The 15,217-nt window shown below is 33.6% G+C and overlaps 1 protein-coding gene across 10 annotated transcripts in view; it reads right to left on the reverse strand.

The window, feature by feature from the left end:
• The window catches only part of STXBP5L (syntaxin binding protein 5L), a 455,210-nt gene that overhangs the window by 205,284 nt on the left and 234,709 nt on the right, over nucleotides 1–15,217 (reverse strand). For all 10 annotated transcript variants that reach the window (XM_086404109.1, XM_086404086.1, XM_086404055.1 and 7 more), the window contains exon 6: nucleotides 4,242–4,376. In XM_086404109.1, the coding sequence (XP_086260235.1) occupies nucleotides 4,242–4,376 (135 nt within the window). The remainder of the gene's footprint in view (nucleotides 1–4,241; nucleotides 4,377–15,217) is intronic.

Here is a 15,217-nt window from a genome sequence, read left to right on the forward strand (position 1 = left end):
TGTCATGCACGAATACTAGACTGGGATTGTTTCATTAGGAATTGTTTTCATGAAAAGCTGGAAATTCAATTTTTCATCTCTATTCTACTAGTTCTTAAATACTGGAAACTAATAATTCAGAATATACTTAAATACTTTGATGGGCAAACAAAACATACCCATGAGTCAAAACTGGTTCATTGTCTACAAGTTTGCTACTTCATTTATATACATTCTCCATGTACAATCTCATATATTCTCATAGTTCCAATGTCTATGTAAATTCTGATGTTATTAGGTTCAGAATATACATATAAAATATTCTGATATATTCCATATACCCCACATCCTTCCATTCTCCCATACCAATTCCATTTGAATAACTTAAAAATACACACAACTCAACCCACCTAAAATTGAGCTCATTATTTTACTCCCAACCTACTTAATCTCCTGCTTTCTTTCACTAAATGACACCTTTGTCTACATAGTTAAGCCAAATACTCACTCAATTCTCTATTATTCTTACATCTTCCCACAAGACCCAAGTATTGCCTCTTCTGTCTTCTAACTATTTCTTTAATGTGTCAGCTTATCTTCACTCCTAAATGCTCCATAATTTTTGCCAAGAACACAGTCTTTTCTCTTTTCAGTGATTTCTCCATGCCTGCATTCAGAGTAGACTTTTTAAGTGCAAGTTTGGTCAAGTGAATTTTTCTCTTAAAACCCTTCAAAACCTAGCTCCTGACCTTAGATGAAGTCTAAATGCTCAAATTGGCTTATAAGACTTTCATACTATGTATCTTTACTATCTTCTCAGCTTTATCTCTTGCCATCCTTTCTCCTAGCCATTCCCAACTAACAAAAATCCTTAAAATTTCTCTTCATGGAACAAAACCTCTCTCACACTCTATCCTTTAACATTTCTGTTTCCTCCCTTGGAAACCCTCTCCCCGAGCTGATTCTCCACTCATCTAACTGAGACTCATCCTTCAGATCTCATGTATGGTAACTTCCTTCACAGATACTTCTCTGAGACCTCACATCTATATTAGGCATCCTTCTTACAAAATTGCAACATTATATTTCCAATATAGTGTAATTGCCTTTTTACTTAATCTCACCTTTATTACACTGGAATCTCCAAGAAGAGAGAAATTATGTCTTCCTAGTTTATACTGGTTTCTAGTTGTGCGACTTCACTTTCACTTTTCACTTGCATGCATTGGAGAAGGAAATGGTAACCCACTCCAGTGTTCTTGCCTGGAGAATCCCAAGGACGGGGCAGCCTAGTGGGCTGCCGCCGTCTATGGGGTCGCACAGAGTCAGACATGACTGAAGCGACTTAGCAGCAGCAGCAGCAGCAGGAGCTAGTGTATCATAGTGCTCAGAAAATATATTTGAAGACTGTAAGCCTTATATTTATTATTTAGTTCTAAACTTCATGTTCAAATTTTTAATCACATGTAGGAAAAATAGGTCCCCCCCTCCTTTTTTTTTTTAAGCGGGACTGCTCTGCAGAAACACCTATCTCTTTGCTATAACCTGGAATATATTTTCCAATTAAATTTTTTAATGTCACTTTGTTATACTACTATTTTATAAAGACATTATAAAGACTATTTTCTATAGACATTATTGTTTCTACAGACATCACAAAAATGGCCTCCAGTTTCCAAATAACTAACATATACACTATGGGAACACGAACAATTTATAATTATGAGAACTGCCTACAATTACAATTGGGAGACTTCACTGAAAACACAAACAAGCTAAAAAGACAAAACACTGAATGAAAAGTATTTCAAGAACTTAAAATAGAAAATCTCACATCTTAAAGATAATTCTGCATTTCTCACACTTAAAATGTCCTGTTAAAATTTGTGTAAAGTTCTAATTATAAAATGACTCTTCTTAATTAAATACATATTTTATTACTGTCCCAAACTCTTAACACATATTACTAAGTGGTTTGCATTTCCTAATGTATCTCAAGAGGCAGACAGCAATTAAAAGACTGTTCGGGAAGTTGGAAGTTGGGATTTAAAATTATATCTATCTCAGTGGGACTATATTACCATGGAACACACTTTTGGAAATCTGATCTAAATAAAGCAATAAAAAGGAGATAAGGTAGCTACTAATAATTTCTTGAGGATATTTCAAGGTTATTTTCAGAGGTACATACAACTTCATAAAACACTATATTTATATAAATGGGAGATTCTATTCAGAATCACACGTATAAGATATTATGAAAAATAAAAATGCCTTATTTTATTTCTTTAATTTCTCCTAGTTTTATCCTCCTTTATAACATACATTTTAAAATTTTCATTAGTTCAGAAAATATAAAGTATATAGACTATGTAAATACATATGGGTATAAGTCATAGTTCAGGTAGTATTAATCTGAATGATGAAAAGGATTTGTTAAGTAAATGAATATAGAAATAACACTGTAAGAATGGTGAAATATTTGATCTGTTTACAAAAAAATACTTCTTAATTACTTTAACAGCATTGGACTGAACACAAATCTATTACTATTTGTAACTAATAGTAAATTTGTATAAAACCTCTATCTCTCGGGTTTACTTGTGTCTATCAGTATCCCAAAACATTATGAAAACAAGTATTAAGCTGAGCATTGTGTAATGCTTTTATAGACTTAAGATTATAGGGGGGAAAGCCTTTCCCAAATAGCTGAAAAAATAAATACTTTTTGAGAAACACATAACTGTCTATAGGACAAATGTTTTTAAAAATATATACATAAAATATTAAAATATATATGAACAAAAATCTCATACCAATCATAATTATAAATGAAAGCTTTAAGTCAACAGCACTGTGTATCTATTTATCATACTAATTTTCACTAATGTCATTAGTTATTTAGTAGCTGCTCTGTGGAAATCACCAAAATAAGACAAACATGAAAAAAAAAATGACCAACAAACAAAGAATTCTGCCCTGAAGCTATTCTTATTCTAATGAGGAAGAGTTACCATTAATTTAAAAAAAGACTCATTAGGACACAATACAAATGGATAATTGTAATAAGAATACAACTACTAATATCCCCTTCTTATCAAGCAATATACATGTACATTGAAATATTGGGAATACGGAATAGTAGATTTATTATGAAAACCAAAGTCAAATTTCATGAAAACAGGCTGTTTTAATCAGAGTTTTAGAGAAAAACAATTATATAACTTAGAATATGTATATGTAAGAGAGCGAATGAGTCAACCTCAAGTCAAACCTACCTTATTAAGGACCTGGATGTACAGAGCATAAATATTTATTAAAGAAAAATAGTTTTCCAAACTAACACACTGACAAGGAGAATTGTTTGTATATATACTACAAAAGATGGCTTGAAATTCCATAAAGTTTCACTTCGGAGGGATTTCACATTTTACATGTGCAGAAACGTAAATATCAGTGCCAAAGTGAAAATGGTAATAGCCATCAGCCATGTATCCAAAAAGCTGTATATATCACAATTAGAACCCAGAAAAATATGTTACTGGGGCAAGCAAAGAATAAGCTGCTGCTGCTGCTGCTAAGTCGTATCAGTCGTGTTGGACTCTGTGTGACCCCATAGACAGCAGCCCACCAGGCTCCCCCGTCCCTGGGATTCTCCAGGCAAGAACACTGGAGTGGGTTGCCATTTCCTTCTCCAATGCATGAAAGGAAAAAGTGAAAGTGAAGTCGCTCAGTCGTGTCCTTCGCGACCCCATGGACTGCAGCCTACCAGGCTCCTCCAGCCATGAGATTTTCCAGGCAAGAGTACTGGAGTGGGTTGCCATTGCCTTCTCCAAAAGAATAAGCTATCAGTATTTAAAAACACGTGAACTGACCATGATTATTTTAAATTAAACTATATGTGGTAACAATCCTCTTGCCATTCCCACTGGAAGTGGCTATACTGACTATAAAGAAATGACATGATTTTCATGTATACCTTTTAGAATAAGCCTTACTATTTTACCACAGAGCTTGCATACATAGTAGCCCTTGATAATTTATAATATTTGTAAAGGCTAAAATCAGCATCTGTTAATACTTCAATATCTATTTTTAAAAGACTTTATAGTTTTCAATTATTTTAGATGAACATTTCACTCAAATTCATCATAAATTAGCTACTGATGTTTCAAATAACTCTGGAATTTGATATATATATGTACTATATAACTCTAAAAAATATTTAATCCAAATACAGTGGTATTCAAGTTCAAACTTACAGTTCAATTGCCTTGTTCCACATGATAACATATCCAGAAAGAATGAAAGATTCAATATTTACAATATGTGTATTTCCTCTTTCTGTTCCAACATAGAGCCATTTACTCTGGAAAGGTAGATGACAGTAAGTAATTCTGAAAGAAAGAAAATTACAATTAAAATATCTAAGTTTTATATCTGGTCAGCATTAAATTTTCTTTACACTTTTTACAGTGATAGCTATATAAACAATAAAATTTACTATATACTCAGTAGCACTTAATTATTAGCAGAGTTTATAGGGTAAATGACAAGATTATGTCATTAAAAATAATAATGATAAGGCAATCACTATTAAATAAGTGTCCGATATGGACACTGACATATATTATTTCTAATTCTGAAAATAGCACTTCAAGACATATATACAACTTTTCTTTACAAAGAGGAAACTGAGGTCAAGAATTTGTACTTCTACTTGCCTAGGACTGACAGCTAATAAGTGGCAAAACTGGGATTCAAATCCATTACTGTCTGGTTGAAAAATTACTGCATTTCTACAAAGCTATGTTTGGATTTTTATAATAATGTCACTTGAAATAAAAATTAGGTATATATGAAACATAATTTTCAGAGTTCTCAGAGAGACTGTAGCTTTGTCTACATTAAGCAATAAATTATTTACTTTTTTCCTGATGCTTGGCATTTAAATAGTATAAAGAAAACTTGTAAGGTTAGAGATCCATTATACTATTTCTTTATTTTTTTGTCCTGCCTTTATCTTCACAATGGGCTTTCTGACCAATTCTGGGAACTTGTTCCACAGCCAGAGCAACCATGACTCCTATATATGAAATCTGGGTATTTATTAGTCTTCTATTCACAGTATCATCACTTTTTCTAGTTTGGCCTACTTATGCTCCTTAACGACTTTTAAAAAGACATGAGGGATAAGTTCACAGTTATCTTCTTGCCAGAACTTGTTATTAAACCATAATATTTCCTAGAATTTATTTAGAAAAGGAGCTGGCAAACTGTTAGAAGAGAAAAACAGAATTCTGATGTTAAGCAGACAGACCACTATGGAAAAAAAAATGAAAGTGAATGATAAATTCCAAGAAGGATTTCATCTTGTACCTCTTTAGTAATTGAACATGCAGCATGTTAAATTTATATTTTCAATCTGGTTCACTGACTTTCTGTACACCCTTGTGTGTGTGCATGCTCAGTCATGTCCAACTCTTTGCAAGCCCATGGGCTAAATATAGCCTGCCAGGCTCCTCAGTCCATGGGATTTTCCAGGCAAGAACACTGGAGTGGGTTGCCATTTCCTCCTCTAGTGGATCTTCCTGACCTAGGGATCAAACCCATGTGTCTTGCATCTCCCTGCATTGGCCAGGCAGGTTCTTTACAATTGCGTCACCTGCGAAGCCCAAACTATGTATTCAAAAATATCCTGCCGAAGGCACCCAGCACACTAAATTCAAAAACTAGAACTCTTGTTATTACATACACATTTACAGAGTTAGTTGATAATCTAATTAAAATATAACATATATGATATTAAACAATTTTGTTTAAACCTAAAGTCCAGAAGTGCTGTTGCCAAATAAAGTTTTACAGGAAATAACTTAATAGTCATGTTTCTAGTCAATAGACAATCAATTTTCAATTCAATCTATGTAGAAAGAGGAAGCTCATTTTAAAAAGGATTTATGATCACCCTTTCTAAATAATCAATAATCAAATCCCTTATAATTAAACAGTGGAAGTGACAGATTCAAGGGATCAGATCTGATAGAGTGCCTGAAGAACTATGGACAGAGGTTCAGGACACTGTACAGGAGGCAGTGATCAAGACCATCCCCAAGAAAAAGAAATGCAAAAAGGCAAAATGGTTGTCTGAGGAGGCCTTACATATAGCTGAGAAAAGAAGAGAAGTGAAAGGCAAAGGAGAAAAGGAAAGATATACCCATTTGAATGCAGAGTTCAAAGAACTGCAAGGAGAGATAAGAAAGCCTTCCTCAGTAATCAATGCAAAGAAATAGAGGAAAACAACAGAATGAGAAAGACTAGAGATCTCTTCAAGAAAATTAGAGATAATAAGGGAACATTTCATGCAGAGATGGGTGCAATAAAGGACAGAAATGATATGAACCTAACAGAAGCAGAAGATATTATGAAGAGGTGGCAAGAATACACAGAAGAACTGTAAAAAAAAAAAATCCTCGTGATCCAGATAACTATGATAGTGTGATCACTCACACAGAGCCAGACATTCTGGAATGCAAAGTCAAGTGGGCCTTAGGAAGCATTATTACCAACAAAGCTAGTGGAGGTGAAGGAATTCCAGTTGAGCTATTTCAAATTCTAAAGGTTGCTGCTGTGAAAGTGCTGCACTCAATATGCCAGCAAATTTGGAAAACTCAGCAATGGCCAAAGGACTGGAAAAGGTCAGTCCTTCATTCCAATCCCCAAGAAAGGCAATGCCAAAGAATGTTCAAACTACTACACAATTGTACTCATCTCACATGCTAGCAAAGCAATGCTCAGGCTTCAACATTACATGAACCATGAAATTCCATATGTTCAAGCTAGATTTAGAAAAGGCAGAGGAACCAGAGATCAAATTGCCAACATCTGTTGTCATCAAAAAAGCAAGAGAATACCAGAAAAACATCTACTTCAGTTTTATTGATTGTGCCAAAGCCTTTGACTGTGTAGGTCACAACAAACCGTGGAAAATTCTTCAAGAAATGGGATTACCAGACCACCTTACCTGCCTCCTGAGAAATCTGTATGCAGGTCAAGAAGCAACAATTAGAAACAGACATGGAATAACAGACTGGTTCTAAATTGGGAAAGGAGTACGTCAAGGCTGTATATTGTCACGCTGCTTATTTAACTTATATGTAGAGTACATCATGAGAAACGCTGGGCTGGAAGAAGCACAAGCTGGAATCAAGATTGCCGGGAGAAATATCAATAACCTCAGATATGCAGATGATGCCACCCTCATGGCAGAAAGCGAAGACGAACTAAAGAGCCTCTTGATGAAAGTGAAAGAGGAGAGTGAAAAAGCCGGCTTATAACTCAACATTCAAAAAACTAAGATCACGGCATCCAGTCCCATCACTTCATAGCAAACAGATGGGGAAACAGTGGAAACAGTGGCTGACTTTATTTTTTTCAGCTCCAAAATCACTGCAGATGATGATGCTTGCTCCTTGGAAGAAATGCTATGATCAACCTAGACAGCATATTAAAAAGCAGAGACATTACTTTGCTGACAAAGTTCCATCTGGTCAAAGCTATAGTTTTTCTATTAGTTGTGTATGGATATGAGAGTTGGACTATAAAAAAAGCTAAGTGCTGAAGAATTGATGCTTTTGAACTCTTGGGAGTCCCTTGGACTGCAAAGAGACCTAACCAGTCCATCCTAAAGGAAATCAGTCCTGAATATTCATTGGAAGGACTGATGCTGAAGCTGAAACTCGAATACTTTGGCCACCTGATGCAAAGAACTGACTCATTTGAAAAGACCCTGATGCTGGGAAAGATAGAAGGTAGGAGGAGAAGGGGACAACAGAGGATGAGATGGCTGGATGGCATCACTGACTCGATAGACATGAATTTGAGCAAGCTCTGAGAGTTGGTGATGGACATGGAAGCCTGACGTGTTGCAGTCCGTGGGGTTGCAAAGAGTTGGACATGACTGATCAACTGAACTGAACTTTCTGAACCAAAAGAAAGAAAGAAAAAAAAAAAATGCTAATCCCATTAAAATAGACATAAATACAGGAGTTTTGGGCAGAAAAGGAGCTAGCTTAAAGGTTGTATAGTCATTTACATGGTTAAGGAGAAAAGTCTAAGTAATGAGACCTGAACCAAGTGGCAAAATTCCAATACAGACTTTACATTATGTACAAGATCAATAGAATACATGAAGAAGTTCCAAAGAGAATTATAAATATTCCTTGAACCACAGTACTGTATTCCTCATTCTGATTGATAAGAAACTAGACCCTTTATGACAAAAGTGTTTCATCTTATGTCTAATGTCCAACTGATGAGTAGTGGTTAAACAAGAAAGAATTCCAGAATTAATCTGAACCCAATAAAATCACTAATTTGAAAAGACATATGCATCCCTATGTTCACTGATGCATTACTGACAATAGCAAAGATACAGGAGCAACATAAGTGCCCACCAATACATGAATGGATAAAGGAAATGTGATATATACATATACAATGGAAAACTACTCAGTTACTAAATGAATAAAATCTTGCTATTTGTGACAATATGGATGGATCTTTTGTTACGTGAAACAAGTCAGGCAGAAATACACCTATTATATGATTTCACTTAAGTGTGGTATCTTAAAAACAAATCAAATGAACATAACAAAACAAATAGTTATATACAGAGAACAAACAGGTTGTTGCTGGAAGAGGGAAGTGGGAAGATGAGAGAAATAGGTGAAGGAAGTGAAGAGGTACAAACTTCTAGCTACAAAATAAATGAGTCATAGGGATGAAATGTAGTCAGTAATGTAATATCTTTGTACCGTGACAGTAAATAACTAAAAGTATTGTGGTGATCATTATATATAGAAATACTGAATCACTGTTCACTCTTTATTGTAATTATCATTTCATGATGCATGTAAATAGTCATTACAGTGTATACTTTAAGACAGCGCCGTATATCCATTTTATCACAGTAAAACTGCAAGGGAAAAAAAAAAAGAAATTGAAATTTAAGGACAATCACTTACAAAGAGCCAACTACACTTTCCTAAATAAAGCAGCTACTTAAGCTATAGCCAATTCAATAATTCCTTGATTTACTTTCAGGTCTTATCTATAAAAGCCTTGCCCCTAGCTATCTGTGAGCACTCCTAATCACTTCTATTGGCACTGCCCAATTCAAATTGATTTTTGCTCAAATAAACTCTTAAAATTAAAAAAAAGAAAAAGTAATGTGATTTACTTAAGATGATGGACATAAGTGAAGGAGAATACATGATTATATTTGTGCTGTGTATTTGATACCCTGGAGAAGGGAATGGCTATCCACCCTATAAGTGACTAATCGATAGTACTACAGGACTTAACTTATTGTACTTAATAATAGCATTTTCATTGATAATTTATTTACTACCACCACCACCTGCAAGATGATTTTCTATTATATATGGACCTTGAAAAAATAATATTGTTCCTATATCCATATTTACTATCATTCTTTCACAGTAAATCACTTAAGATATCCACAGTATTCCTTTCATTTATCCATGTATGTGGCCTTCACTGTACAATTCTTTATAAAAAGTCCTCTCTTGATTACAACATACTTATTCTTTTTCCTTTAAAAATATATTAATAACATCTAACAACAGAGATAAGACAAGTTGACAAGTAAGAAAAACAAAAGTAAAATGTGTTAATTGCTATAAAGAGTTCAAAGGAAGGAGGATTTCACTCAATTATGAAATTAATTCAAGTATGAAATTAATTCCAGAGGAATTTCCAGAAATCAAGGAAAGCTATAGTAGAAAAGTGTACAGTATGTGGATTGGGTCATTAAAGGTCAAAGAACTCTTTCATTTCACATATTTGTTACATGCTGCTGCTGCTAAGTCGCTTCAGTCGTGTCTGACTCTTAGCGACCCCATAGACACAACCCCATAGACGGCAGCCCACCAGGCTCTCCCGTCCCTGGGATTCTCCATGCAAGAACACTGGAGTGGGTTGCCATTTCCTTCTCCAATGCATGAAAATGAAAAGTGAAAGTGAAGTCGCTCAGTCATGTCCAACTCTTAGCGACCCCATGGACTGCAGCTTACCAGGCTCCCCTGTCCAAGGGAGTCTCCAGGCAAGAGTACTGGAGTGGGGTGCCATTGCCTTCTCCGATTTGTTACATACGCATATTAAATAAACAAAATACACACTTCCCAAGATTGAATAATATACAGATCTTTAAAAAATTTTTTGCTGCTCCTCACTTCTGATTTACTGTTACAACTTCTTAAACCATATATAAAAATAAGATATAAATTCCTCATACTTATGGCTCTTATATACACAAAAATAAAAATATGAATAAAACTAAAGTTAGAATTCAAATGACATTAATTTACATGAGTGAGAAATTTTTTTAAAACTTAAAAAACCTCACAATATGGATGATTCTGTCTACACAGGTTGTTTTCAATTTGGTGAGTCTACACTTACTCTGTGCTTCTCTCTTACCACTTAGTACCTTTGAATTCTGTTCCACAGTACACCATCACATAATTTTATAATTATTTGGCATGAATACATGACACATAACCCATAACAATTAAAACGATACTACTTGATGCCAACACAACCATAAAATGCAAATATAACTTCAAATATTAAATTGTATGACAGCATTTTTGCATAAAATGGTTTATTCAAATCATTCAGAATATTTCCATTAGTCTAATTATAAAACAAAAATATTACAATCAGAAATTACTATGGATAATTCACAACCCCAAACTATGCCCACAGATCCTAGTTTGAGAAACACTCTCAATACACAAACCAAAAATATACATTTAAAAAGAAAATGGCTTAAAATTATAAAAATTATGTTGTATAAAACAGTGGAAGATTTCAACCTTGTAATGTTTTCCCCCTAAATTCTAATGTAGCTCAATTTTAGTCTAATTTTTTTAATCTACAGTGAAGCTGCTCAGTTGTGTCTGACTCTTTGCAACCCCATGGACTGTAGCCTACGAGGCTCCTCCGTCCACGGGATTTTCCAGGCAAAAGTACTGGAGTGGGTTGCCACTTCCTTTTCCAGGGGGTCTTCCCAACCCAGGGATCGAACCCAGGTCTCCCGCATTGCAGGCAGACACTTTACCATCTGAGCTACCAAGGAAGCTTTTAATCTATATTCCAGGTGAAACTTCTAGTATCAAGCATGATGACTCTGGCTCCTGTTTCTTCTAAAATATTTATAATCATTCTTTACAACTTGGTTATACTCAGAGTCAGATGCATGATTCTGCATATTAAAAATACAAATAACAGGGAATGACAATTCAGTAGTTCTGGAGTAATATCTAGGATTACTACTTTAAAACTCTTTCTGGGTGGCTTTGATGCACAATTACAGTTAAGAACCATGAAATTATAACAACTTTATATTTTTAGTACAGATAAATGTCTCACTAAAATGCATATCCCAGATTCCAGTCACACAAACTGAATCCATGGACCTGGGGAGGAACATATGACTGATATTTTAATAAATATTTTGCTACTCAACATGAAGTCTATAGACCAGCAGCATGAATGTCACCCGGAACTTAGCAGAAATTCAGAGTGTCAGGCACAACCCCAGAATTGGAAATGGCATTTTGTGAAGACCCCCCCCAGGTGAGTCACACACACATGAAAGTTTAGGTAGCACTCCTCTAGATGATTCTGATAAAATTCATGAACTGCATTTTAAGAAATGTAGTTCTGTGGCTGAATGACTGCTGCTTACTTACTCTTCAAATTTTAGGATAAGAACATAAACTACCTAGTTAGTAGTAGGAATGCCACCTTGTAGAAGGGATAACGTGATGTAGTACCCCTGAAACAGCTCATGACGGTTATAATAATGATGATAATAAAAACCCCAATAACACATGTATACCTGTGGCGGATTCATTTCGATATTTGGCAAAACTAATACAATATTGTAAAGTTTAAAAAAAAAAAAAAAAAAAACCCAATAACAGAGGAAAGAGACAGACAGTATTCTCTCAGCATCTGAAGCCAAAGGTTGATATTTAGGAGTTTTAGTTGAAAACCTAAAATCATATAAAAGCAAAAATAAGGAATCAAAATTTGTTTAAGAAAAAAATAACTTTGGACAGCCTGTATCTAGCTAGAATTATAATACAAGAGATAAAACTAATTAGTGAAAATTTGAATTTCATTGTCTTAAAGGTCTTTAATTAACCAGATAGTAAAAAAATTCACTGAATTTTATTGTTCATAATTAGTTGGAAAACAAGTAAGTCAAATTTTAAAAATAAGTCAAATCTTTGCATTCCCATAGGGAATAATAAATGGTTTTTTAATGGTTTTTTAATAATAAATGGTTTTTTCACAAATGCAATTCTGGGAAGCTTATTCTCATTCTTCTACAGTGACAGAATTAACATTTTGTATCTAGAATATTTCAATTTCCAAATGAGAGAAGCAAGTTATTGGAAGCCATGTTGGGAGAGTGAGAATGAGTCACAGGTCTGGTCAGGGTGATTAAAGTAGAAGTATAATGGAAGCCATACTCCACCCCAGTAAGATGCCTCTCCCTATCTCACTAAGGTGTTAGTGAAGGCCAACTAGGGAACCTAAACTTCTATTCTCACCAGATAGCAATTAGAGAATACCTGCGCTTCTGCTGCTAAACAATGTCAAAACAACCCACCCAAAATCAAAGGTTTAAACAAGGCTTAGGGTATCAGAATATTATACTGGAAATGTTCAGTTTGAAATAAAAAATTATGCATATCAAAAAAAAAGAAAGAAAAATTTCAACGGGAATGTATGAAAAATAGCTACCAATGTGAAGATGATACAGATGTTAGAATTTACTGATAAATATTTAAAAGGAGGTATCGTAAAAATGGAACAATTATGAATAAAATAAAATGAAAAAAGTAGAAAGCATCAGCAAAGAAACGGGAGTATAAAGAAGAACCAAATACAAATTTCACTACTGAAAAGTACAATAAAGAAAATACTTTTAAAAAAGAATATATTTAAACCTACAGATAAACTGAACAGCAGAATGGAGGAAACAGAAGAAAGAGTCAGTGAACTCAAATATAAAACATTTATCCAATCTGTAAAGCAGAAAGTAGATGTAAAAAAAAAATCAGAGACTCAAAGACCTGTGGGACAAAAACAAAAGATCTAAAAATCATGTTATCAGTTTCCCAGAAGGAAAGGATGGGACTGAAAAAGTAGTCCAAAAATGTTTAAAACCTTTCCAAAATTGGTAAAAGTCAAAACAAAGGATTCATAAAACTGAAAAAAAACCCAAAACCCAAAAGGATAAACCCAAAGAAATAAAACCAAGACAGATCATAACCAAACATCTGAAAACTAAAAAAGAAAAGAAAAAAATCTTGAAGGTGGCAAGAGAAAACAACACTTACAGGGGGAACATTCCAATGATAGTAGATTTCTCATCAGAAAACAGGGAGCCAAAAGGAAGTAGAGCATTGCTCAAGGGTATAAAGAAAAGAACTGTCAACCCAGAATTCTATCCACACCAGATATATTTCTAGTTTTATTAAAAATGAAGGAAAACCAAGAAATTGTCACTAAAATATCAACTCAAAGAGAATAGTTAAAGGGAATTTACTTAAGAAAAATGAATGATAAAAAAGGAATATCTGAATATCAAGTGTGAATAAAAATAACAAAAAGTAAAAATATGAGTAAGTATAATGTATTTTCATTCTCTTGAATTCCCTAAATTATGTTTGACAATTGGAAAAAAATTATAACACAGTCCGATTTGGTTCTAAATATAGAGAAGGAAAATTTATTATAAATGAGGGAAATACAGGGAAATAAAAAAAATTGGTCTTTATACTTCATTCAAACTGTGAAAATGCAAAAGCAAAAGACTGTGATAATTTGTTTACATATAATGAAGCACCTACAGCAACCTCTAAAGAAAGGAAGTGATACAAAGAAACACTAAAAAATAAAGATAAATAAATGAAATTCTGAAAAAAAATTAAAAACAGAACAGCAAGAGAAAAAATACCAAGTGAAAAATAGAGAGATTTTCTCCAACAAGCAGACTACAAAAAATAAAATGAGATCTTAAGTCCTGAGGTATCAATTACAGAAAATATAAACACCAAATAAAATACACAGATTGACAGACTGAGTTTAAAAAAAAAAACAACCCAACTATACACTGTCTACAAGAAACTTTACTTATATTGAGCTAACAAGAAGGACAAGCTATACCGCACAAACATTAATCAAAAGAAAGAAGAATAAGTTATATAATATCAAATTATAAAGAGTTCTGAGGCAAGAAAATAACTAGAGAGACATAATGTAAAGATAAAATATCAGTCCACCAGGAAGAAATAACAATCCCAAATGTGTGTGCATACATCAAACAACAGGTTGCAAAATACATGAAGCAAAAACTGATAAAACTGAAAAGAAAAAAAGAATTTATGATTCTAGTAGGAGATTTCAATACCTGTCTCTAGAAAATCAGTAAGGATACAAAAGAACTCAATATAGCCATGAGCCAACAGGAAGTAATCAACATTTATAGATTAATCTACCAAACAACAGCAAAATAGACATTCTATCCTAGAAGTCACAAAAAAACATATACTAAGACAGATGAGATCCTGGGTTAAAAAACAAACCTCAGTAAATAACATAATTCAGGTCATATAGAATGTGTTATCTAAACACAATGGAATCAAACAAGAAATCAACAGAAGAACGATAACAGGAAAAATCTCCAAACATTTAGAACTAAGCAACATATGTGTAATCCATGGGCCTAAGAAGTCATCACAAGTGAATTCAAAAAATACACTGAAGTGAATGACACTGGAAATGCAATATATCAAAACAGGTGAGAGCTTAGATATTGACTTGAAACTTTTCCTAAAGCAACACCAAAAGGGAATTTATAGCACTGAATATTTATGTTACAAAAAAGGAAAAAGTTTCAAATCAGTGTCTAATCTCCCACTCTAAAGAACCTAGAAAAATAAGAGCAAAAGAAATCCAAACCAAGTAGACAAAAAATAATAATAAAAGAGCAGAAATTATGAAATTGAAAACAGTAAAACAATGGAGATATAAAGCTAAGGTATAAATTTAAAAACAATTCTAGAACTTGAGTGCTAAAATCTACAAAACACAGATGAAAGATATAAGTAAACAAAGTGTGTTCATGAATTTTAAT

Source organism: Bos grunniens, chromosome 1 (genome assembly GCF_055505025.1).
Source record: "Bos grunniens cultivar Pamir isolate PY7600 chromosome 1, Bosgru_T2T1.0, whole genome shotgun sequence".
NCBI lineage: Eukaryota > Metazoa > Chordata > Mammalia > Artiodactyla > Bovidae > Bos > Bos grunniens.